General features: G+C 38.1%; 1 protein-coding gene across 1 annotated transcript in view; it reads left to right on the forward strand.

Moving 5' to 3' along the window:
• LOC144468816 (lachesin) overlaps positions 1-27,066 on the forward strand; it is a 110,268-nt gene that overhangs the window by 65,645 nt on the left and 17,557 nt on the right. Inside the window, exons 4-5 of the mRNA XM_078178560.1 lie at positions 6,982-7,065; positions 22,827-22,950. Of these exons, the coding sequence (XP_078034686.1) occupies positions 6,982-7,065; positions 22,827-22,950 (208 nt within the window). The remainder of the gene's footprint in view (positions 1-6,981; positions 7,066-22,826; positions 22,951-27,066) is intronic.

Raw genomic sequence — 27,066 nt, forward strand, 5'->3', positions numbered from 1 at the left:
GTATAAATAAAAAGTATTCCCACGAAATATTTTTCCTCCGAAGAACTTCGTCGAACCAACGAGACGGGGAGGATTGCCATAATGATTTCGTTTCATGTTATAACTGTGCACGCCTGCTAAATATACTTCCAATTTGGTTCATTAATATTCGATCACCTGCTGCTTTATAATTTGTTCACGTTTCCTCCGGAAAACGCGGTATTCGTCTATCAATAAACTTATACTTCAGCTGTGCTCATTCTCTGCCAGGATAAATTTAATGTAATTAATTCGCCGTTTCTTCGTCTTCCTTTATGTATATTAATGATATTCTACCGTTTTACCGTAAGGTTATACTACCAAAATTGTATCATTTTTCTTAAAATAAGAGACCAGAAAATATTGTTAAAATAAGAACTGTAATTTTCATTAACTGGTTGAATGTAATCAGGACAGCACGAATTACCGATATAGAAATTGGAGCATATAAAAAAAGTGCAATAGACATGCCCTTTAAAGCAAGCGGGGTGTGAGTTAATTTTTTGGTAGCTTAATTTAATATTATCAAATTTAATTTAATATTTTATATAATTTTGATCTACGTTATTTGATAAATAGAAAGTGTAATAATTTAATATCTTATTCGATTTTAATTTACTTTAGTCGACAAATATGGAGTCAATATTTTAATCTGTTTTGCTCGATAAATATAAAATTAATTATGTCAGAAAACAAATCAAAGGCATGAACTGTGTTATTTACTTAAAATGTCTTATCTATTGGTGTGCCACTTTTTAAGGTATTTTAAAACATCGCGTGCTGTTCGCCGTCCAAATACTAAACCAATCTATACTATTCTATAGGGTGTCTTAAAATTATGTTATTTCCGAAAAATGGGAGGTCCTAAAATTCATTTTAGTTGGAAATTTGTAAAAAAATAGCTGATATAACAAAATAAATATTAAAAATATTATGAAATATAAAATATTAGGTTTAATATTTTAATGATTCTTTTCGAGAAAAACGCGTTTAAAGTTCTCAGTACAAATAAGAAAAAACAGCTGCAAAATTTCGCACGGACAATTGAACACTTTACAGTCATATCTCCGACGAGCGTCGCTTTCGATTTATGCAAAAAGAAAAGGTCGGTGATATGAAGTTTGCGAATCAAGTTGCACGATTAGGGCGCATATTTATCAGGCGGCTCGATTGAGTCTTTCCCGGGCAGGCAAAATAATTAATTTATGGAATGAAGCAGAGTTTCATAATTCACTGCCGCGCGACACCGTCAAGTTTACGTGCTCGGGCACGTGTCTGCCTGTCACCGAACTGTCACACGCCGAGGGATGAGAGACAGCGAAGCCTAAGACCAGGGGCACGATCGTGTCGGGAAGGGCGAGGGTTACACGGGTGTGGGACGCGCGATTCTGGATCGCGTAGCGTCGCCCCCGTCGACGTCGTCGTCGTCGTCGTCTCGTTGCTCCTTGTTTCGGCTGAACGTATTCGTTGAGACTGTTTTAAGCAGTTCGGTGACTTGCGAGACGACTCGGTTATAACGATTGAAGTTTTGTCGTAGCGTGGATTACATCCTCGTAATTACGTGCACACCTCGCCCTGCTGCCTAGGGTCGCGGTGCAGGTGGTTCCAGCTTCTGTCGACTGTTGCCTGGTTCCCTTAACCCGTAAGTGGAGTGGAAAGATATTAAGGGCGAAAGGGGCGCTGCGTTCGCCGGGGGCGGGGGTAGAGGGCGAGGTCCTTCTGACTCCGTCGACGTTTCCGTGGTTTGACGTACGACCACCTGGAAAAGTCCTGACGCAGACCGAACTTCCCTTCAACCGTCAACCTCCTCCCCCCCCCCCCCCCCCCCCCCCCCCCCCCCCCCCCCGAGACCCCAACCCCCCCCGCGCTCGCTCGCCTGGTTCTCGTACCGCCCCTCGTACGGGAATTACGACGGTACACTAGTCACAGCTTGTTTGCTGATAAGCGATGCTCGCAATGTCTCGCAGGATCACGACTGTTAGCAGTGCTCGCGTATGGATCCGCGACGTGGGTTGTTAACGACTACATACCTGGCAACTTGATGACGATCGTTACCGTTCCACGTTCTGCGGCGTTCACGTTTCGGTTCTTTCGGTTAAACGTCTCTTCGTATTCTGATTGGAGGGATCCGATGTGTAGGCACTTTTGTCGCTGCCGCTCGCTTTAATCGGTTGGCGAATCGGTGCGCCTTTTTTATGCGTAGACACATCGAGGTCGTAGGTTATTAGGGTTTCGTGCTTAAGTCACTGTGAGATTGATTTACTAAGGTTTATTATTTAAGCGCGATTTCTAAAGTATCGTCATTGCCGGTAGGTGACTCGAAATAATTCTGTGCGTGCTAAATATTTTAAATCGACGCAAAAATTCAGTTTTATGTTTGAGGCAACAGTTGCATCATTCAATTTTGGGTGTTAAGGCAGTCAGTGTGTTGATGCATTTTAATTGCGTCCCTATAGACTACACCGATGCAATATTTCAAGAAAAATGTGAACAGTAAGAAACAACATGGAAGAAATTAGTTGATGAAGTAATGCTTAAGGAACACTTTATATCGTGACGTAATTATTAAAATAAATTAACAAATGTGAAGCAAGATGTAACATGGAAGAAATTAATTGATGAACTAATACTTAAAGAACACTTTATATCGTGACATTATTACCAAAATCAATTATTTTCCGTGTAAATTAGTATGTGAATAAATTCTTATTGAAAATAAGATTTTATTTAGCAGACTTCGAATAAAATCTTATTTCTTATCAATGCTTCACTACCCGAATAAAATTTTGCCCATCTCTAGTAACAATTATCCATTGATCTTACTATTTCCATTAACACTTCTGTGGAACGTATTGCTCAGACATTTTGAAACAACTTTAGACGAGCTAGCTTAAAGAAGCTGCTGACAGTGGGATCGATAAAATATGTACAAAGTTGATAATAGGTGTACAGAGGTAAGAGGTTAACAGGAGAAGTTAGGCGAGTTGAAAATTGCGAGAAGTTTGAAATTTAGTAAAAATTCATGTAAAAATAACAACGAGGCAACTTCTGCATCTCCATCAAAAAACGATGCCAGGAGTGAATTCTTCGGACGAAATTTTGTCCATTATGAATAATTTCACCACGATATCTCTCTTACGTTATCGAGCCACGAATCGAATTGGGAAAACAAAGAAATTTGCATGGAGCGATTGCAATCGCTGCACGCAATTAACCGATTAGTCCACGTCTCGTTGCGCGCTGCAGTCTCGCGGCAAGGGGAACGTCGCCGAGCGTAAACTCGTCCGGACACCGTCGAAAGCCGTCATCAGCCCCGGACCAAACGCACAATCGACGTTCACGCCTCTATCCGGTAAGATTCACAAAACCGTTCCACCCTGGGACGCCGAGCCGCGCGGACGATCGCCCGGCAGCGAAAAATATTTATCGAGAAAAATAAAACTACCCAGCAATCACCGACAAAAGAGGTCGAACGCACAATTCAGACGCTGAGGAAGCACAGGGAAAGAAGACAGTTTTTCAATCCCCGCGGACCCGGGCCCGCCTCTTAAGGGAATATCTCGGCAGCCGATGAAAGTCAACTACTCAAATCTCCCTTTAGTCGGAAGAGAAATCGCGCTGCAAATACGTAATGAACAAGCAGTTTCGCGGCCGATTCAACGTAGCCCCCGGGAGAGAAGAAAGGAGAATCCGTTCCGACGTTTCGTGCTTTACCATCCCCCCACCACTTTAACAGCACCCTCCGCGCCCGGAACCACCACCACCCTCGTTTCCAACCCTCTCTCTCTCTCTCTTTCTCTTTCTCTTTCGCTTTCTCTTTCTCTTTCTCTTTCCGGCGCGCGGTCTGTTCGCCGGATTCAGCCGGCCAAAAGTCGATTTTGTCAAACTCGTCGTAGGTGGAAATGAGTTCATACCTGGAACAGACAAGTAGCTGGGAGACGGCGAATCGCAAATTCCCTTTCTGCTTTTTCCCTTCCGCGCGGAGATATGGCCATTTATATTCGGGCCTTCTGCCTTCTGACGCAATGAGAATCACAATAAAACGGGACACACGCCGCGCAACATCGGGAAAAATGAGAGAAAACCAAAGCGTAAAATTGCTTTTTATTCTATTTTGTATTTAATTATGTATAGCTGTTTTTTTTAATGTTATCAGTGACTTTTGATACCTTGCTGTAGGTTTTAATAGTTTTTAATATTTTACAGTGGTTTTACATAGCTTGTTGAATTTCCTATATATATTTTTAATAACTATATAGCCCTCGCACAGTGGCAATAGTAAGCGCAAATAAATAGGCACGTTTTGAATCCATAAATAATAAAAATAATATTTCTATTTATTTAGAATTATTCTTGTTAGCTTACAATTGTATTTATATATTCATAATTATTTTCACTTGTTTATGATCATTTTTATTCGTTCAGAATTATTTTTACTTATTAGTAATCATTATCATTTGTTCGTAGTTATTTTTATTAGCTTGCAATTATTTTTATTTATCATTTTTCCTACGCTAAAACGCCACAAATAAGTTACCAGGTTGATTTTCTGCGCTGTAAATGGAACAGCAGATTCCGACCGACGAAATTCGACGAACAACCCCATAGTGCACGCTCGGCACCCTCCGGTCCAGGTTAACACGTCGATCGCTTCGACGCGGTGAAAAATTCCGCGGCGGATTGTTAGGCAACAGTGGAGCGGTCGCGAACGAGAGCCGCGTCGACCGTGTTACTTATTATATCGCAGCGCGGCTTGTCGTTAATTAATGAAAAGCCGCGGCGGCGCTCATTGGCAGCGGCCCGACACCGGCAAACCTCCCCCGTGAGTCGACCACCTCCCGCGTCTCCTCGTGTCGCTTACAACCCCCCGTGATATGTTGCTCCTGCTTTCCCCCGTGGGCGTGCGGGTGGGTGGCTAAGGGAGTCGGAAGCGAAATACAGCCAGGATTTAGGGGCTCCCGCTTGTTATTCAGTCCCGCACCCGCGAATAGAGTAATGTGCACGGATATAATTTAGAGATTCGGTAAGAAAGGAAATTTACTTGATGCATTGTGCAGCCGTTAAGCGTATCATTAACATTAAATTCTGGCCCGTTCCGGGTGCGTACCGGAAAATATATAACGGGACCGACGAGTTTTGGCGCAACGGATGAAACGTTCCGCAGGATGCTAGCGGGCTATTCCGCGACTGGTTTCGCAATGCGAAACTACTTCGACGCGGCGACGTTGCGGAAGTGTTCGGTGGCCCGCGAAGGTGTTCGAACATATTTTTAATTTGGTGGGTGGGTGTATTTTGTTGTAGCAGGATGATGCCTCTGATGGAAGTAGGCATGATGATTTTTTTCGTCAGCGGAATTTTTTAGAATAATATGTGAAGGATGTTATATTTGATGTAGCCCTTACCTAGCGTTATTGTATAGTAATACTCTGAAATTGCACTATGTAGATTCGTGGACCATTAGGGTAGATATCCCAATTTTTATGTATAAATTGATAGTTTATATATAAAATATAGTTTTCAATACTCCATTGCCTAATTATTAAAATTTTGCAGTTTTCAGAAAATGATTTACTGGATTTCTGTATTGAAGTATATTTTTTAATTAATACTGCACAAGGTCTAAATAAATACAATCTTATAGGGTTAGAATAATTGAACACTTTTGGTGCTAGGTATTATACAAATTAGATAGTCATGTAATGCTGGAAATAATTATTCTGTTTAAATATAGCTTAATATAAAATTACGGATTTACAAAGTTAATAGTAAATTATCAAATTATCAAATTATCGAAGAACAAAACTATGAAATTCTAAAGTAATAAAATTACAGATTTATAAAATACGATGCCTCGATTTTCAGAATTCCCTCTTGTCCTAATATTACACGTCCAACGCGTAAATCAATACGGATTTAGTCTAGTATTATGTCCTTTTAATTACTTCGGATAATCGAGGTTCTATTACATGTCGATACAGATTTTATGAGGCATAAATTTTTATTCTTGAAAGTACGATAAGTAAGCTGCGGAACTTCGCGTAGAATAAAAAGAAAAAGAATAATTCTGTATTTCAATTATAACAAACAAGAGTTGCTTCATTTATTTTTATTCTTAACCTGTATAATCAGTTAAAAATAATCGCACGCCGAAAAAATAACGTCAAAATTCAAAGAATAATGCCAAAATTGAAAGAATAATATAAAAATTAAAAGAATAACGCCTTCAAGTTTCTCCACTACATTTCTAGCGTTTTATTCAATCCGCCACGTTTTTATCATAAATGCGCAAAATTCGCAGTCTAACAATCAGCACCCTTGTTCCGTTCCTTGAGAGGCATCGTTGAATTTTGTTCGAGCAATTTGATATTTCTACGTACACAGTACACTATTCTCATAGCTTGCCGTTCTAAAAGCAGCATACATTTTCGTAAGGTTTCCTTGTGAGACGCCTTGCGTTCGTGCTTTCGGAAGTTTTCGATGATCGCAAAGGAAATGATGAAATGTTAATGACTTGTACCTGGTTCGCGATGTAGGTCACGAAATTTTTGAAGATTTATGGTTAGTCTCCGAGATTTATGTACCATAGGTGAAATTTTGTGCTCGTGCGTGCGTATTTTACACTCGGATCGGTCATGCAATAACACAATATTTGGTCGATTGAGATTATCTTTATTGTGGTTCGATTGAGATTATCTTTAAACCAGAACATAAAAACAAGTCCAATTCAACTATTTCTCTCGCAAAAATATAAATTAGACTATACAATTATGAACATTATATATAATATGTGCACTTTTTTTCTAACTTATTTTCAAATATCGTTTCAAGAAGTATATATTTTCAGACGGGTATAAAATATAAATTAGGCTATACAGTAATGAATATTATATGTATATAATATGTAAGCTCGTTTTCTAATCTACCTATTTTCAAATATCGTTTCAAGAAGTATATTTTTTTCAGACAGGTACGCTGTCAATCGTTGTGCCACCTGATTTCATTCCTGAGGAGACGTCGGGCGACGTCATGGTGCGCGAAGGAGGACAGGTGAGTAATTGATTGTACATGAAATTAATATAAATCATTCTAGATTATAGTAAATTAATAACAACTCGTTCTCTCTTTGTATCTTGCAATGAATACTATAATGAATCAATTGCTATTATATATTTAATTAAATTCGTATATGTTACCGATGTAAAACTTTTCACGTACATCGTAACAAGCATAATTATTTATGCTTTATTATACATTTAAGTATAACCATACTTATGTAAATGTTAATGAAACGTTTATACGATGGAGTCTTCCTTGAAAACAAAAAATTCTTCCTAATAACTCTCTTATCAATTAATGATTTTTATAAATTGGTCAGCACATTTGGGTTTAAACGAATGATCAATAAATCAACGAGAGTTGAAACGAAATTGTTTATGAAAGTTCATTGCAGTAATTATTCTTTATATTTTATTAGGTTGTTAAGTATGAAATTAACAGTGAATTATTTCATTAATGTATTCTTCTTTTACTTCGTTCAGAAGGTAAACCCTTTACAAAAACAAAATGTTAGTAAAATAAAACAATTTGCAAATAACTAGCAAACGTTTCTTTTGATTTATTTGTTTATCTATTTCTGTACTTTTTTCTTTCAGAAAATAATTATAATTTATTCTCTTATAACTCTCTGTGAAATTAAAGAACACATATTGTTATACCTTCTGAACGAATTAAAACACAAATGAATTAATTACACGCGCACCTTTGTATATACATCTATACACGTGTATTTATATACACGTGGAATGTACATTACATACTTAATGACCTGATATATCACCATGATATAACATATAAACAAGAACCTTGAAATCTATTTACGTACATTATAAATGCCTCTTTGTACGCCCCGCGTCGAGTCATTATTTGCTAACGATTCGAGTCGTTCGGAACAATCTTCTAGACTCCGCCCACGCAGTCCGCGGATAAAGTCTTATAAAAAGCTCCTATTTCCCTTGTATCGCGAAATTTGAATTACTTTTCATGAAATATCGGCGCACCGTTGCGCCGGCATTTAAATCGAGAAATCTCATAGATTTCAATCAAACGTCACGGGGAAAGGAATATTCCGTGAATATTGTTAAAGCGTCTCAATAACCTGTTGCGCGTGTGCGTATCGCGCCGGAGGGGCGGAGGAAGGGAGGAAGGGAGCAGGATCGGCGTCGCTTCCGAGACATGTGTGTAGCGTAATGTGTAAATATTTCTCGTTTCCTGGTTTTCTTATCAAAGCTGATGCCACGACCCGCCCGGAGAATATTACGTTTTCCCGAGGAACGAACGTTAAAGTGCTTTGAAAACCTCGGTCTGCGCCCGCGGATGATTCCCCCTCCTCTCCCGCGATATTCTTCAATCGCGACAGACGCGATCGTCCTCGCGTCGTCCTCCGTCCGCTTGAGGAGCGGCCTTCCGCCGCTTCCGCCGTACCGTTTGGGAGGGGGGTGGGGTTGGGGAGTGGGGGGATTCAGTTCCCGTGAATTCCAGTAATTAAAACTACTTCGCCCACTAAATTTTCGCGGGGCGCACAATTAAAAAGCCGCGGAGAAATGACGACGTAACTCACCGTAATATACCGTACGTTTAAGGACGGAATATTTATGCGGGCCACGGGGGGAGGGGTGGGAGGGGGGGGGGGGGGAAAGGAACTGGCGCTCACTTATACACACCGCCGCTCAAACATATTTAATCAGCCGAGATATTTACGGTGCGCGGGAAACGGGGAAGGGAGAAGACAAAGGCCGGCCCACTGATTTGCGACCGCTTGTTCGCCGTTTCCATCGAGTTTAGCCGGCTGTCAACGAACTTGGGGTTCAACTTATTAACGCAATACGGAGCGGGCTGCTTCTGCCAAGACTTTTGCTTTCACGGGTTCTTAGGAAAAGGGTTATTATTTTCTAAGACAATATTAAAGCTACTGAGTTCTTTTTATTAAATTTGCAGTATTTTTAGTTCCTCGATATTTCACGAGCGGTCAGGATAATAACTATGTTCAGTCAACCAAATAAAGAACACGCGTTCGTGGACAATAAATATTTGAATAAGCTGCAAAAGTAAATACGTGATTTATTTGAAAACTAGTTTAGTTATATTATACAAATTTTAATTAATTACGTTTTATCCGAGTGCTCAGAATAGCATATTTTAATAGTTATATTTAGACTGTAATTCTATATATGCAGAATAAACATTTTATGCATTAGTCGCAAGAAACAGCATAAATATTTATTCCATTCTTGAATCACTTTAAAGAGTTCTAACTAATATAATCAAATTGATAAATTTTTCCAGTACTTCACTGTTTTATTTTTCAATTTATTTTCGTTATAAATGCATAATATCCCCTTTATAGTATTCTGCTTTTGTGTAACAATTTTTTTCTTAATTAATACGATTTTTATGAACTCACATTCGTTACTTATTTTTACTAAAAGTTTCTACTAATTTTTATTGTAAATACATAATATGTACTTTACAGTATTGTGCTTCTGTGTAACAATTTTTTCTTTATTAATACTTGGTTAATAATTTTCCTTATTTCTACAGCATGATTTGTTCTGTGATATCAAATAGATACGATGCTAAGTAATAAATGAGATGGAACAATAAATAATTGATTCCGCAAATTCTTTACGTAAGAATGGAAACCTAGGATGGGGTTGGGGAAGTTTTAACGTTGATTATTCACGTGATTCAGAACTAATAAGACGATCTACACGTAGGACAGATATTATTTCTTCGGTATCTGTGAAAACTGTGTGAAACTAACACGAGGAACGGATGGGGGTTGGTTACCACGATATAATCTTTTAATCTGATTATTCTTAATTGATCCTGTGCTTTTATGAAGATTACGTTGACGAATTAATGTTTCTGGTTAAGTAATATATCGATTCAACACATTACAAATGTTTCTGCAATAATTTGGAATTAACAAGAACGAGATTATAGTATTGTATAATCGGTCGTTAATCCACTTAACAAAACAACGTGTCGTTTAACTTCTGACATTTTAATCATAATTCTGTCATTGTTATCGTATTAATTTCATCATTAACCTTGTGCTTCTTTCTGAAGTAACTGCACATCCAATGGTTTAATTGCATCGAATATTCATCACAGGGAATATTATATTTAATAAATGAAAAATAATTTCGTCGTACTTTTTGAAAGGTACAGGACAGTAAATAATTGTTTAAAAACATTCCTGTCCAGCGAAACGTCGTATTTTTAACATTTTGTAACTGCCGGTAGAAATATCCGCCTCTTAGCTCTTCTACCGTTAATGATAATAGAATGATGAGTACACTATTACGTTGAAGCTGCCATTAAAACACTTTTATAGTAAATACTTACTCGGCAGAAGGCCTGCTTAAAAATCTTTCCATTAACGTGCAACATTTTTTATGAAATCCCTAAAAATACGAAAAAATTGATGTACAACACATGGTTCCATGTATAGTGCATCGTTTCCATTAACAATTTTCGGACATCTTCGAATATGATAATTATAGTATTTTATGCGTGAACTGTATTCGGCATTAATCGATTAAAACTGTTAATTCGATTAAATGATTGATGAAAACAGAATGATTGATTAAAGGTACTTGAAGAAGTGACGACTGAATTAATTGATTAATGAAATCAATCGCTAATCGTCGATTGAAAGATACAATTAATAATCGTTTACTTTTCATTGATTAAATTGCTACTTTCGTTTGTTAACGCCGACTTAAAATTGCAAGAAATTTAAACATTGATTATCGATTAATCGTAGCACAGGAATTCTTAATTGCGATTAATAATTAAAATAATACTATATGAATCGTTAATTATGATCACTGATTAACACAGTAACATTTAAATTGTTAATGGCGTTCAATAATCGAAACAGTAACGTTTCAATTATTAATTGCGATTACTGATTAAAACAGTAATATGTCAATTATCGATTACGATTAATGAATAAAACACTAGCGTTTCGATTGTTAACTGCGATTAATCATCAAAATAGTCCTTCGATTAATGCGATGCCCATCTCTGTATACGAACATAAACGCGATGGTCTAACGAAAATTGTATCGGCTTGGGGAATAAGTTCGTAGCATTTTTATATTTTCTTTTATTTTACAACGATTTGTTCCTGTTTGACAAAGTGTACAATATTCGTTCGATAGAACTGTTTCTGCTCTACAAAACTGTGTTAATAGTTATAACAATAAAGTAATCCATTACTTACTATTTATCATTTATTATTTTTTTTTATTACGCGAAAGTAATAAATAAAGGAATAATGTAATTTCCGTTCTTGCGAACGTCAAGGAATGTTTGTTTATCGCCAAACCCTTGGAATCTGCAAGCGGACAACTCGAGTTGCTATTACCGTCGCCGATTGAGTGTCGCCACAGCCTCGAAAGTAATAACAAATTAACCCCTTGCCCTCGAAGCCATTTTAACTATAAATGTGAAATAAAATCTCTGACTCATACTATTTCTATTCTACGCAATAAAGCGCGCTTTTATGCGTACGAAATTGATTTTTGCGACTCGGAGCAACAGTTTCACTACTCAACAATTTTTCAAATCTAAACCTTATTGTTATAAAAATTATTTTTGAACGTAATAGAATAATTTTAGTGGTGCCCCAGAGTCACCATTCGAGTGCAAAGGATTAAATAACTCGAGAAGACGATTAGCACAGTTCTGTAGAGCATACACTTTGTCAAACAGCAACATAATCGTTGTGAAATAAAAGAAAATATAAAAACGCTGCGAACTTATTCCCGAATCCAATAATAAAACGGGGTTAATGAAAAACACGGGACAGCAAAGATTTGCGCAGGAAGATTGCCTAAATATTCGGAATTTTTCTAGTGAATCGAACGGGCTTCCCCCGAAAAAAGTAATATTGGTTCTGGTTCCCCCGTTGTCATAATGTCCCCCTGTTGCGGACCGCGCGCACGCGCGCGCGCGTGGCCGCCAGCCGGCTCATCAAAAATGAAAATTCCAATTCGAATCGGAGAACTCGTGAATTAAATCGGTCGGCTAACCGGTCCGCGTTGCAAACGTTGAAACGGGGGTGGGAGGGGTAGGGAACGATAGTTTTTCATTCGACCGATAAATATTGCTATTAATGGGCCGCCATAGGTCGCGGCGGTCGCGCGCGTTCCGGTTTCACCGTCGAGCGCGCCCGAAGTGTTTATAAAAATCTCGTCGGGCGGACGGGATTTTCCGGCGGGCCGCGCGATACGTTTCGTACTTTATCTGAATTTCAATGAGCCGGGGACTAGAACTTTCAAACTCGTTTTCTGTATCATCCCTGATTTAGGATATCGGTCCGGCGACCTACCTGTGTGCCCTTAATTCGAAATTGATAAGGTCGTTCACGGGAAGACCGCGGTGGAAAAGAAATCGAGGAAACGATCGTCTCTCCAGGTGAGATCGCCGAGAAAATCCGGTCCCAGCACCGATGTATTCCATTGGAAATGATAATATCGCCCGGCTAATTGCGGCAAGAAAAGCCCGAGCGCGATACGTACGTTTCACCTGTCTCTCCAGACGCTATTGTTACGCGTTTCTGAAAAATATTCGAACGCGCGGTCTACGACGTTAAAGCGATCCTTAAAATCTTCTAGAAAGTTAAAGAACAGTGTTATAAAAGAATTTACGAAATTACAGTATTTCTTCACTACGCGACGATATCTTATTTATTTATTGTAATAACAATTCTTAATAAAGAAGTAAGATATTTCAGGAAATTTTATTTTTTTGGAACATGTACTACACCAATTCTTAAATCATAATAGTAATGATAGAAAAGCATGAAACATATCCTTATATATTTTATAATATTATTAACAGATATATGCTATTTGAGTTAAACATTTCCTTCTTAATATCTTCTTAAATATTTTTGTAACGAAAGCACCCAACGTTACTTAACAATATTAATAATTAGAGTATATTTCTTTACAGAATTAAAAAGTCGTTAGATCGATCTTAGTGATCCCATAACTCCATGGAAAAGGATCTTACAGTGTTCTTTCTGCGGCCGTTCGAAAGGGTGAAGTTTCTACTTCCATGTTCCTTGAACTCGGTCTTTCGGCGAGCCTTTCTTTTTTTATTATAGAACGGCGCTAGTAACGTAAAGTTGCTTTTCTTCATTTGAAATTTTCCACATTCGTTTCAATGCGGCGCGATGCCGGTGGCACACAGTATTCATTTCGAGTACAATGGCGCCGCGAAGAAAATCGTAGATCAACTTTTGAGAGGTCGTTGCAAAAGGTGGGGGACCCTCGCTTTCGCGAGATCGCGTTAAAACGTGCACGGAACAAAATTGTCTGAACAAACTGCGTTTGAGAGCCAGCGCGAGTTTCTGCAAATTTCGAAAAGAGAAAAGCAACTTTAGTTAGCCGGAATGCTTTTGCTGATTTTTATTCAGAATCGCTGGGATACGTCGCACAAAAGAATCGTACGATAACTGATTCTTTTTCTCTCGCGCGCAAGCTTTTCAAACGCATATTTTTCTACCTGGTGGAGCGTCGCGGCGTCGTCGGTAATAGCGATGAATTGTGACGTTATATGCGTGGACTGTATTAAACGGAGAACCGGATTTTAGTGGCGAAAAACTGATATATTCAGCCTCGTACTATTTACACCTTTCCTTCGGAGGTCCGAGGTCCTCGAATTCTATTCCAACTCTGACGTTCTAAAAAATGTTGTCTCTCGAGGTAAACTGCTACCCCTCTCACGCATTTCTAATACTCGCTGATTGGTTTTCCATGATTTTGTATATGAAAGGTGGTGGCGACAGCGATATTTTAACAAAGACGGGAAATTCGTCCAGGTGTGATCACGGCTGGCCACCGTTGTAAACTAACATGGGACTTACCCTTCGGAACTTTCGCTTTTTTTATGGTACGTCTTGACTATTGAGGCCGAGAGAAGCGAAATCCTAAAGTTAAGCAATAAAGTATGCGTTCTCTCGGCAGGAAAATTATTTTAAATCTAAATCGCCTACCAGCCGTTAGCGAAAAATCCTGAACTCAAAATTAACCGGCTAGGTCCGTCCGTGTCTTAAAGAATATTATTGCTGGGCACTAACCTACGTTTATTCCAGTTTATTCCAGTGTGGTATTTAATGTTATCTAAAATTGTCGCGAGAAACGTTGGATAAAGCAAGAACGTTATAAAATTGATTGTTATCGAATGCTCGGTACGATTGTTTCCGTCGATCGTTTCTTATCGATTTCTCGTTCCTGCTTTTCCTCCCTCTGTGGAACAACTTCCAGCGTTAAATCCAAAACTTGCTGTTGTTTAACTATAAACTGGACGAGATTTGATCAGCGGGATCCGATATTCTTTAACCGAATAAAGGAAACTTTATCGTGTTTAGTCGAGCGACACAATTAAATTGCCGGCGTACTTCGATTATTCCAACCTCCTAATATTTTATTTGCGCAGAGCATTGTTCGTTCAAGACGACGTGCAATTGATGTCTCCTCATTGTTCGTTTAAAACGTTTCGTGCCTTTTCGAACAGTATACCATGGTATGATATTTACATATTTTATTTTCAATTTGCTATCTAAAATAATAAGAATTGTACTATATAGTTATAATTAGTCTACACTTATGGATTTTATGTATTTTGGATTAAAATAAGCAGATTAAATGCAAAATAGTACAAATGTATAAGGATTTTGATAAGATTATTACTGTGAACTCATTAATATTATTAAGGAACAACGACAATTTTTATTTTGCCTAAGAGTCCGCGGTATATAATAATTAAATGATATTAAAAAGGAACTTAAATTAGCTTACAAGTCTAGGGTACAATAATTTCGATTATGTTAAGAATTTTTTTTCGTCGTGCCATTTTAAATTAAAAAGAACATTTTAATTTATGAACGAAGTACTAGAATTACTTTATTACGTGTATAATAAGTATGTATCTAACTTTCCTTTTATATAATAAAAATAATAACTAGTATCTTCTTAATCCAATTAAAATTTACAAATAAAATAAAGAGGGAATATTTGGTATAAAATAGTAACATATTTCCAAATTACACTTGTTTTTAAATATTTCAGTATTGAATTAGAACGATGCATTATTGAATAAATAACTCATAAATGTACTGTATCAAGCAATAGTTACCTAGTAAATATAAAATAACCTTTCTGGTTTGTAGTATTTCATAATATGAAATTGATTTTCGCGACTTGTGCTAACAATTTCTCTTTCAACTATTTTTTGTGTCTAAACTTTGCCAGTATAAAGATTACTTTAGAACGCGTTGGAACAATTTCAGTGGTGTCTCAGAGTGACCACTCCAAGGGTTGAAAACTTCAACACTCTATCCCAAAATGCTGTCGGTCAAGACAATGACCGTACAAAGGAACCTATCAACAACAACGACCATCGTATAAAATGACAAACGCGGTCCGAGGATCTCGCTATCGCGGTCACCTTCCGTATATTTCTGTTCCTCTCAATTGAAAAATGTTCCGGGAACGAGTGTATTCATACGTAAAGAGTATGTTCGTCACTTACTTGGGCGCCAGGGGACAGTCGAAGTGCCCGAGCCGCGGCTGCTGGGCTGGCGGCGGCGGCGGCGGCTCTCTCGACTCCTTGCCTCCCGACGTCGTGTTTTCTCACTGCACACACTTTAATACTCTTAACCCGGAAACCGCGTACTACAAACTTCGTTCGGGCGAAGTACACCGGGAACACCGTCTCTGTCCTCGAGACACTGGCTGCTGCTGCTCCGCTCCTCCGGGTACGCCCTTTGGTTCAATGTCAGCGACCGGGACGGTTCTTGGGATTGGAAAACATTGTTGACCCTGCGAGGCCACGTGGAAGACCGCTAGAAAATACAGGATCGTTTCAAAGGACACAGACAGATCGACGCCCGGAAAAGGAGACCGTATGGAAGACGTGTGTGTGACGCGTTTTGTGTATTTTTCATTGCATAATTCGGATGAGTGGAAAACTGTTAAATGGTTAGGAAAATTTTAGAATGAATTTTTATTCAAATTATTAAGATGATTAGAAGAAGGAAAATATTTTTATCAGTGGACAAATTTGAACGAGCTGCGAAAGCAGGATGAAAGAGAAGAAAATGTTATTTGACGCTGTCGAATAAATATTCGATCGAATACAAGATGTAGATAGATCAGAATATAAGATTGTATTCAAATAAGAATTCATTCTAATAAGATTGTATTTGATTAAGAATTCATTCTAATAAGATTGTATTTGATTAAGAATTCATTCTAATAAGATTGTATTCGAATAAGAATTCATTCTAATAAGATTGTATTCGAATAAGAATTTATTCCTACAGAAATTTATAGAAAAAATAATAAAGAATTATTCGAATAGAAAAAACATAGGAATTGTTTGAACAAGTAGGTACAATAATCTGTGGTGAATAGTTTGAATAAAATATCATTCCAATATAGAATTATTTATATAAAGAATTATTCGAATAAAAAATCGTTCAAATCAAGAATTATTCCAATAAAGAATTGTTCACATAAAGAATCATTCGAATAAAGAATTGTTCAAATAAAGAATCATTCGAATAAAAAAATCATTCAAATTAAGTATTATTCGAATAAAGAATTATTTGAATAAAAAATCATTCAAATCAAGAATTGTTCATTTAAAGAGTCATTCGAATCAAGAATTATTCAAATAAAAAAATCATTTAAATCCAGAATTATTCGAATAAAAATCATTCAAATAAAAAATTACTCGAATAAAGAATTATTCGAATCACTTAAACAACTAGATAAAATAATAAATTGCGAGTAATGAATTTGACTTGCAGCGTCTCCAGCTTTAATCGGTCTTCCTTTCCGCGAAGGTTTGAAAATTGTACGTTTCTTTTGCAACGGTCCTGCAGGACTCGTCCGTGGTCGAAGAATGCGTGCGAAAAATTGCCCGTGGAACCTCCAGGACCGTCGCAGGACAACCTTGTTTATGGTTTTCGAAGCAGACGTTGACCCTGGTAATCTCCGTCTTTATATCCGTTGGCTCTTGTTCTGTTAGTCTCCTGGGATCGTTATCTTACACTGGAAGATGAATCGGGTTTTCAGGACAGGTTCTTTTCAAGTCCGTTTGTGAATTATCCCTTAGAATGCTAAAACTGGAATTTCCAGTTATATACGGTCTCTCCGAGGATCCTTTTTTTATTAAAATAGTGAGCGTCGCGTCGGAATTGCTTGGTATATTAGTTCTCGAATCGGGCTTTGATTTATGGGCGAAACGTTTTAATGAAGCATTTATTTCTCATTGTTTAACGTCGTTTCATTAAATCCGATATCATTTTCTGAGAGAACTATATTATAGACGCATTGCAGAAGAGCATAAAATTAATTATAGCGACATGATTAAGATATTTGTTAATTTCACAAACTAGCAGCTTCAGGACACTGAATTTCCAAGCTTAGAAAAATTGTTACAATTTCGCGAATTATATTATAACCTCATTTTGATAAAAAAAGCAACTATTGCCATGTATTTCTCTCTCTATACAAAACAACTTTTAAGTTCGACACATTTTTTCACGCGACATTTAGTTTACAAGAAAAATTAAGGTGACTCGCCCTGTATACGACCACGTGATCACTGACGAAGTGATTGCATGTTCCCAAGCGCAGCGCACAAGGGTTGTAAATCATAAGTGCTTTATCGCGGAGCCTCGGCGTCGCAAACTGCCTTCGCTAGCGCTGATTTTTAAATTTGTAACGCTCTCACCACACGTGGGAATTAATAAAATGTCTCTAGTAGTTTTTGCGCGGGTAACGTGAAATTTATGTGCATGAATTAAATAAATTAACGGAGCGATGGATGGACACGGAAAACACGAGCGAACGTCGAAAAGAAGTTCGGCCGAGAACCGCGCGAAACAGCGAGCAACGAATTGGTTCTAATCGTATCGGTTTTCACAAAAATCTCAAAATTTCCATCCGTTTATTTCGCGTAATTTGAGTTTCGTCGGGCGAGATTTTGTCAGTATTTATAGGAGATTCCACTTTTAGCACTATTAACGCTATTTCGGGTATTTTGAAGAGAACGGGGACGTTTCTATTCTACCGCTGCTGCTCGCAGTAGGTGCGGAAGATATTTTTGGCACGAGAAGAAAATCCAAAATCGATTTGGGAAGCATATTTTGACAGAAAGCCAATGCTTTCGGGTATAATTCGGTGTTGGTAATTTTTAATCAGCCGTGTTTCGGGAACTGGTATTAATAATTACGAGTCAAACTTGAAATATAATTTGAGTCTGCACAAATGACGTGTTTGAATCACGAATTATAAATAAACCGCGAACCTTTGAACGAAATAAAAATTACTAATATTAATTGCAAGAAATATTAGCGAGAATGTCCTTCCTCTTTTAAATATAGTGATAAATTGAAAATAATGTAATATCCATAAATTCTATTCGCATATTTATGGCTTCATGTTTGATGCATTCTTCCTTATTATAAATGTCAATTAATTTAAAATGACACTCTCAAAAATAATATTTGGTTAAAGTATACAAATTTGTATTTAACTATTATATTTTTCATACGGTACTTATGTATTACAAATAAAAATACAAAATCTTTTATTCATTAATTCCTATAAAACTTCGCAGCAATATGATTTTTCTCGCAACTTTCGCTGGTAATAATATCATAAATATTTGACGACCGTCACGGTTCAATCGCGTCTCGAGAAATACCCGCGGAAACTTAGTCCGGCGCTGGTCAGATTTTCCACGAAATTCTGCGAACGTTCCGGCGCGTATTGTAAATTCAAGCGGCGCGTGCTCTTCGTTCAATCGTGTATTTTTTAACGAGACGCTTGCGATTTCATCGAGACAAATATGGGAAAAAAACTACCGGCAAACGATCAACGAAATGGTGGATTAAAATAGCAGTGGATCGCAAGCAACAAATGCGAGATACGATCCCGAATTACGTGGAACACGTTTGAGATACGAAAGGTTGCTTTAGCGTCGTCATCGTGTAGAGAAGCGAGCCTCAAACGTATCCTAAGTTGGTAAAGGAGCCGGAAGAAAGTCCAACAGTAATTAACAATCGTGACCACAAAGTCTCGCAGAATGGCTTCATAAATTTTAATTTCGTAAAAGCTCGTTGCCGTGGCGGCTCTCCTAGACTTTGAGTAAACAGCTTGCGCGCAATTTTGTAAGTGACATAAGTAATTTGCGTCCGTCATGATTACGGCGCGCCGGAATTCCGGCGCGATCGTTTTCAATTTTAATTAATTCGCAGTCGGATCCGTAACCGATACAAATCGGGACGGATCGATGAAGTAATTGCGGCGGTTTCCGTTTTCAAGCGAAAGTAAACTTCGTTTTGTTTCGATAGCGTATTGGAAAACAATTTTCCACCGGCAAGGATCGAAACTCGTTAACCGGTTAGCATAGACGATTGTTAAATGATGACGAGTGTACATTTCAAAATGTACATATTTATATTCGCACGTTCGCGCGTATAAATATTGCTTGTTCGACGAGGAGAAGATTAAATTTTTATCGAACAGATAGCTAAATGTTTAGACTGTCGATTTTTTTTGCAGAGTACAAATTTTCTGTATAATTTACTACACATGACAGAAATCACGTAAATATGTCTGTTGTATTATTCCGATTAAAGCGTTCACCGATTTATTGAAATTTTTCTTCTACTTTTTGTTTCTTTATTTTCCTACCGTTATTCGTTTTACTTATTCACTTAGCCGCGAACGCGCCGAGTTCATGCGTGGCACGTAAGCGATTATTTCTCATTTTCTCCGTTATTTGCGTTGATCCTTTAAAGTGTGGATAAAAGTTCAAATACCGTTGAGCGATATACCCCGGCGCGCAAGCATTATATACATTTTCGTATTCTGAAAGAGATTACAGTAAATCCCAACATTGAAAAGACTCCTGTACGTAGATCCTTTAAAGAAGCATGTTTCCGAATTATACTGTTTAAACTCTGCACGCTGGTTCTCGAACGTGTACATTCGGCGCATCTTACTGCAGCTTTCTATAGAAACATTCGTTTGTATAAATAAGTTCGTGAAAAGTAGTCCGTTTCTTTACAATTGCGTACGACAGAAAGTGAATGGCAGATTCATTATTTCTAGAATCATTTCAACGGATTATAAATAAGGCATTGACTTTTTAATGTTATGTTAAATTATTTATCGTTTCGATTTGCAATTGCTTAGTTTTATTACGAAGGCATAGGGTATGGAATTTAGTGGAGAATTTTATAAAAATTGTATACGCCAAAGTTTAATTTAATACTAAATGTATTAGTACTGGTAAAATAAAATTTTCATTTAATAGTTTTGAAATTAGTTGCTTTTATTGGTGACTATTGAATGTGTATTCTTTTTTCTTAAAAATTGATATCAATTCAATTTTATAATTTTTATAAAGGAACACGTATCAGTTATTTTTAGATGTCGATACGTTTAGTGTTAATAAAAACGAGAATCAATTTAGGTATAATTATTTATAATACTAGAATCATCGCAATTACTAAAGCGAAAGATTACAAATATCTGTGAAAAATATATCTTTAAAGAACAAAATTTACGAAACAGAACAGATATCACCTGTAAAACAAAAAATGGCATACAAGCCATTAAAGAATCACTTCAATAAGTTCAGTACATCACATTCTTAGTTTCTTGAAATCTCCTCTCAGTTTCAACTCGTTTTAACTCACTGCTGCCATAAATGCATAAAATCAGTAATAACTAAAAATATGTTACACAAAGACCTGTGATCGTGCCATGTTACAATGTAACCATGAACGATGATAGATAAGATACTAAACTTCCGAACTACTGACAGTAGAAAGTTTCGCAGAAATAGAAGAGAAAGTCAATCGTAATATTCTACGTAGCTGCGTCGTATCTCGTCGAATCGAAACGACTGTAGAAATAAAAATGCCCTGTCCCCCTCCGTCGGTCGAAATTGCAAGATTCTCGAACATATGTTAGAAAGTGTTCTTGGGTTCGGTGTAGCTCCGCATAATGGAATCGCTGTCTCCATCATATCAAGGGACCGTGGTATTCGCCCTCCCGCCGCTCGTCACTTCTTTGTTCCTTGTGACGACGGTATCGGGTTCGCCGAGCAACGAAACAAATGCAAAATTGCATCCAGCGCTCCCTGGGACCGCGTTACGCGAACCGAGGAGATGCGATTATAGGGCGCAGATTCGCCGGGCAGACAATGCGCTCTGTCTATAAACACGCTTTGTCACGGCTGCCGCCGCCTTGGAGATGACGCACGGCGAGGTGCTGTGGCAAGTGGCGGGGTCGTATGGTATCGTACAATCACAGGCTAATGTGTACAAATAAATGAACATTCTGTTGTTCCACGCGCGCACTGATACACGCGCGAGACGCGTCACTTGTCGCGCCGTTTCGCAGCGCGCGTCTCCCTTTAGAACGCCTGCATCCACTGTTTCCGGGGAAAGATAAGGTAAAAGCGCCTGTTATGACACAGGCATTTACTATAGCCTATCCTTTTACTGTTCCTTTTATTTAACATAATGTACAATTAATTTTGATTTATCACGTAAGACGCAGCACAATTTTTTATACATAATTACTAGATTAAAGATGTTTGTGCTAAATAAAAATTGTCTTTATTTTCAAGAGCCAAATACATTCTTTAACACTTCATATCTATAAATCGGCTATCATGGTAGCCAATAATTTAATATCAATTATTAAGAAAAGTGTTAGATTGTCCTCCCGTAAGCTTCGATATTGCTATATAATTTTCTAAATATTATATACCTCTCACAAATTGGTAAAATAAATGAAGTGAAAATAAAAGATTTAACGTTAAGCTAAATATTTACGACCGGTCGATAAAGTGTTAATAATTTTGGCAAATTTTAAAGATTTAAATTTTTAAAATTTCTCTAATATCCTAAATTACATCTAGTAATTTTTAAATTTATAAAATCGGCGATCTAATAATCACATCATAGGTAAGCTTGTACCCTTTGGTGTAAGATATCGATAAGATCGTCGTCCTCAAAGGGTTTTGAGACCGATCGCATTCACGACGATCGATCAAGCCTCGAATTCGAGTTTCGTTTGCACGGCATAACTTCAACATTGACACAAATCCTTTATTTATTATCGCGGATTGCCCTTTCGACCGGATTCTCATTGTTACGGGACCGGTTGTTTACCGCAAATAAACAGAATGGATTAAACTGCGCGCCGCGCAGAGTCGATCGAGTGGGGAAGTTTAATATTGCGTTCCGCGGACGGCGCGCTAGAAAATGTGACAAAACGCGATTCGTCGCGGCCGACACACAATACATCGATTCCGTCGACGCGTCGCGTCGGCGAAAGCGTGAAAACGAAGCCGTGACGGGGGAATTCGAGCCATTCGAATTCACGGGGGGATTCCTCTGTATCCCACTGAATCATTCGTTTATTGCTCATAATATCGGGGGGCAGTTTTCAAGGAACGACTACGTCGTATAAGTCCCCGGTATAATCTCCGAGCGTTTGGGAACGGTTCTCCGGCGCGAATACGTTTCGCGGCGCGGCACCCGCGGCTCCAACTTTTTTCCGAAGATATTTATACGGGGTTGGCCGTGGGGTTAACCGGGGGTGGGGGAGGTGGGTAGCCGGGGGTTGGCCGTGAGGTTACCGCCGGCAATAACGAAGACGATTCTCTTTATAATTCTGGTTTCATAACACGTACAGGTGAGGTTAACGTGCCGTGCGAGAGGCGTGCCGCCGCCCCGAGTATCCTGGCGCCGAGAAGACGGCGAGAATATTATAATTCGTCAGCCATTTGCTGCAGGCAGCCAGAACCAGAAGACTCACGGTAAGATTTAAGTTCTCCCTATCTCGATTGCCGCGCGGGGCGCGCGAGAGCGCGATCTAGATGAACGAAACTCGGGATGAGCGATTTTACTTGCATTCATCGGTCGGCGCGCGTTTCATGTAGCATTCGAAGAGAGTCTGACAACTATCTGGTTCGTGTTTCACCGCTCGGTACGTGAAAAGCTCCCGCACCCGTTACGGAGATCGCGGTACATGATACGCTGAACGACGTTATTCGCTTCTTTGAAAGCGCAAAGGGTTAATATCGTCGCCGGTCCACAGTTGCACTTTGACGGAACACTCGGCGGTTTAACGATAGATTTTGATTGCGACGTGTCATCTAAATCGCTGTTATACAAGGTGTCCTAAGATTCACTCACAATTAAATGGAAGGTTCCTCGGGTCATTTCAAGTAATTTTTCTCTTAGCATAAATACAATCCGTGGCTCTGTTTACGAGTTATTAAAGAAAAACACTGACCAATGAGAGCTGAGCTCGGCTGACACGAAGCGGCCAGTTCTACTAATTAGCTCGATTGCCTCGCGCTAGTTGATCTCGTCTTTCATTGGTCACTGTTCTTTTTATTAATATTTCGTAAACGAAGCCGCGGATTAAATTTCCACTAAGGAAAATGTTGCTTCAAATCGTGTCAGGAACCTCTTACTTCCCGATTGTAACTTTTGGGACACTTTATATAATTAAATGATAGTTTCGATTACTTTTTAAGATATTTATATTAAGATATATTAAGATATTTATTACATTATCGCCTATCCGATATTACAATTTCAAGAAGATAAATGGAATAAATTATAAATTTAAAATTCGTCCAGCTGACGTTTTATTATATTGATGGAGAACCGCATGATGTGCATCTTGCGTCTCCAAAATCTTTGGTGAAACTGACTGTAGTGCGTGCGAGACGGTACATACCACAAAGCCTCCATAGCAGAAACTCTATATCTTTCGTTACATATTCTCCTAACTGGCATTCAACCGTCTCCAAAGCACTGTTTACTGAAGTTGTTCAATGAATATCGAATGAAGGTGTTCAGCATCGAGGAGAACATTCCTCTGAAACATTTCTTTGCGTATCCGATACACAGAAAAAACAGTCGTCTTAGTATGTTTAAATTAGACACAAGGTATATGTTTCTACAGTTTTTCCATAATTTTAATAACTTAAGATGTGATTCCAGTGGGACAAAATTTATGCAACATATACTATATACTAGTATATAAATATAGTATATATGTATAGGTAGAAATATTTGTACAAGTGCTGGGAATATTTCTAGATTTATTTCATGTAATTTTACATCGTATTTATTTATGTCGAATTGTTAAAAGATATAGTGTTTTCTTAGGGTGCATTGGAAGTCATTATTTGCAATAATATTTTATTTAGTTAGTTAAAAATTCATTGCTCAAAATCAATTATTCTATTTAATCTAAATATTTTATTCTAATCAATTAATCTCTTTCAAAGTCAATTAAATATTTAATATAATCATTTAATATATCATTTAATATAGAAATGAAAAACTATTTCAAATGAAGCATACCTTACACAGTTGAGAGAAGTAATATTTAAATAGAATCTATGTTTTATATACAACATAATATACTATATATACTATATAATATAATATCCTATATTATTTTCAACTACTCATCTATAGATAATATAACATATTTCAATATAAACGACTTATAAACCCAGATATCTAAACTTGTATTTTCTTTTATTAAAAATATACTGTCTCAGTGAAATCACACCTTTGCAATAAAACTTCAATGACCCTGCAACAGTCATGAAAACCAGTCATTGACTCTCGTCCAGCTGGATTGACGATCTGTCACAAAATCGCGTCGACACAGCTCGCAATATACAACTACGTTTATACATATTTACATATATTTTAATTTCCCTATTTTTCCCCTCGACCTTCCCCCTCCCTTCAATCCGTCGCGCCCACCCACGCCCCATCGATGGGCGCCGTTCGAACGACGGCCGAGACTTGCTTCGAACTGCCTGCGGGCAACGTAACTTTTCAGAAATTGTTAAGTAACACTTCGTAAACGTGCGAAGAATCGATAGAGAACTCCCTGTTTTTATGGGTCACGTTCCCAGTGCTTTCCTGAAAAATTTTCCTCTTACCTGCCTGCTTGAACTCGCACTTTATTATCCGTCGTTCTGTTGAAAAATTTTGCCGGGCCCGGCGCGACATTCGAGCGTTCTTTTAGCGCGAAACGATTTTTATCGTGCGCTTCTGCCCGGCTTGTATATCGTCTAATTGTTTACTTGCGTCACCGTCGAGCGGTCCGGCAAAATATTCTCAGAACGTTCCGAATGATTTTTGGCATAAATGGTAGATTTTTTGAAGTACAAAAGGCATATTGCATATTGACACTCAATCGAGACAATAAATATTATTAGTCAACTATCTGGTCTTATAGAATTCATTTAAAATTAATTTAATTCAGTCAATTCGTGCAAACTAAATTTCTACACAACTCCAGTTATGCAGCAAGCTAAAACTTCCGAACAACGTAATTCATAGAACAATTCAATCCTTTTAAATCCTCGAACAGTTCAAATTATGTAGTAAACTAATACTTCTAAATAGCATAATTCATATAAAACGGTAACTATGGAACGGTTTAAGGTATGTAGCAAGCTAATCAGTCAAAGTTGTCGAAAGAGCGCAAGTTCTGTAGGCTAAGGCTGGTAAACAGCCTAACAAGTCAGTCAGTAAAGTAATCTCCCTAAGTGCTAGAAACAGCTCACGTCCGAAGCAATTTCAAAAAGGCTGTTTAGCTTTGGATGCTCCGCGAGTTTTGTGACTGTAAAGGTAAACGAAGAAGAGTATCGTGAGTATAAAGATTGGCGAAGAGTACCGTGACTGTAAAGGTGGACGAGAAATTTTTGTGACTGTAAAGGTAGACGAAGAGGAGTATCGTGACTGTAAAAGTGGACGAAGAGTATCGTCACTATAAAGGTGTACAATAAGTTTTGGGACTGGCAAAGTGCATGATCAGTTTTGTGACTAGCACACGTACACGAAGTTTTGTGACTGGCAAGGAGCATAAACAGTTTCATGACTGACAAGGCACATAAACAATTTCGTGACTAGCAAGGTGCATAAACAGTTTTATCAATGTGTTAGCTACATGCGTGGACATCTTTGTTACTGTCAAATTCCATAATAATAATATGAAAACGAAAGATAAAAGAGTTCGCGCCGATCTGGCGCAACCGTGCCATCGATCGAGAGATTCGCGTGGAGCCCAGCCGCGTCGCCTTTTCGCCGTTTCCCTCTGAAACGAGCAGTTTCTCAACATGTGATCGCGAAAGGTAGAAAAAGGAGGGGGACTAGATACTCTGCCGGCGCAGCTCATTCTTCAACAATATTAGGAGCTATTCATGCGGCTCCATTGCGCTCTTGAAACGCCGCGCGCAATAAACCTCCGCGGGGCGTGCTGCACCGTAGCCCGGCATACCTGCGTACGTGCGCGGCACGCGCGCGCGCACACACGCGTAAAACGAAATTGTTAAACACGGTGTCGCGTCGGTGGAAACGAACGGCGAGAAGAGCACGGTGACCATAAAATCGCGGAGCACTTGATAGGCAGAAACGGACAGTCGCCAGTCCGCCTTTCCTCGGGTGTTTCGAGCTTAACGATGCACTTAGTATTCGCTTCAGCATTGTGCCAGTGATCGCAGTCGATGGAGGCTGCTGATAATGGGATTTAAGGGTATGGAGAACATTATTATTTGTCCGGCAAACAATGGGGAAGTTTGGCGGAGGAAGTTTCTTTTGTGTAAGATCATTTGTCAGTAGAACGATAGTTAAAAATAATGAAAATTAAATATCTCATGCTCGATAAATTGTATTGTAAAAGTGATAAAATTATGGCTATGTAAGGGGAAGAATCGCCCATCTGTGTATTAACATTATTATGATCCTTATTAGGAACAATTTTTAATCGTTCCACTGAAGTATTATATTTTTATTACCATTTTATTACCTTTTTAAAAATATTTTTGTTGCCTTTACATTACCATTTTTATTACGATATTAAGGTATTTAAAAATATGATCGAGGCTATCAGC

The sequence above is a fragment of the Augochlora pura genome, chromosome 4 (assembly GCF_028453695.1).
Source record: "Augochlora pura isolate Apur16 chromosome 4, APUR_v2.2.1, whole genome shotgun sequence".
Taxonomy (NCBI): domain Eukaryota; kingdom Metazoa; phylum Arthropoda; class Insecta; order Hymenoptera; family Halictidae; genus Augochlora; species Augochlora pura.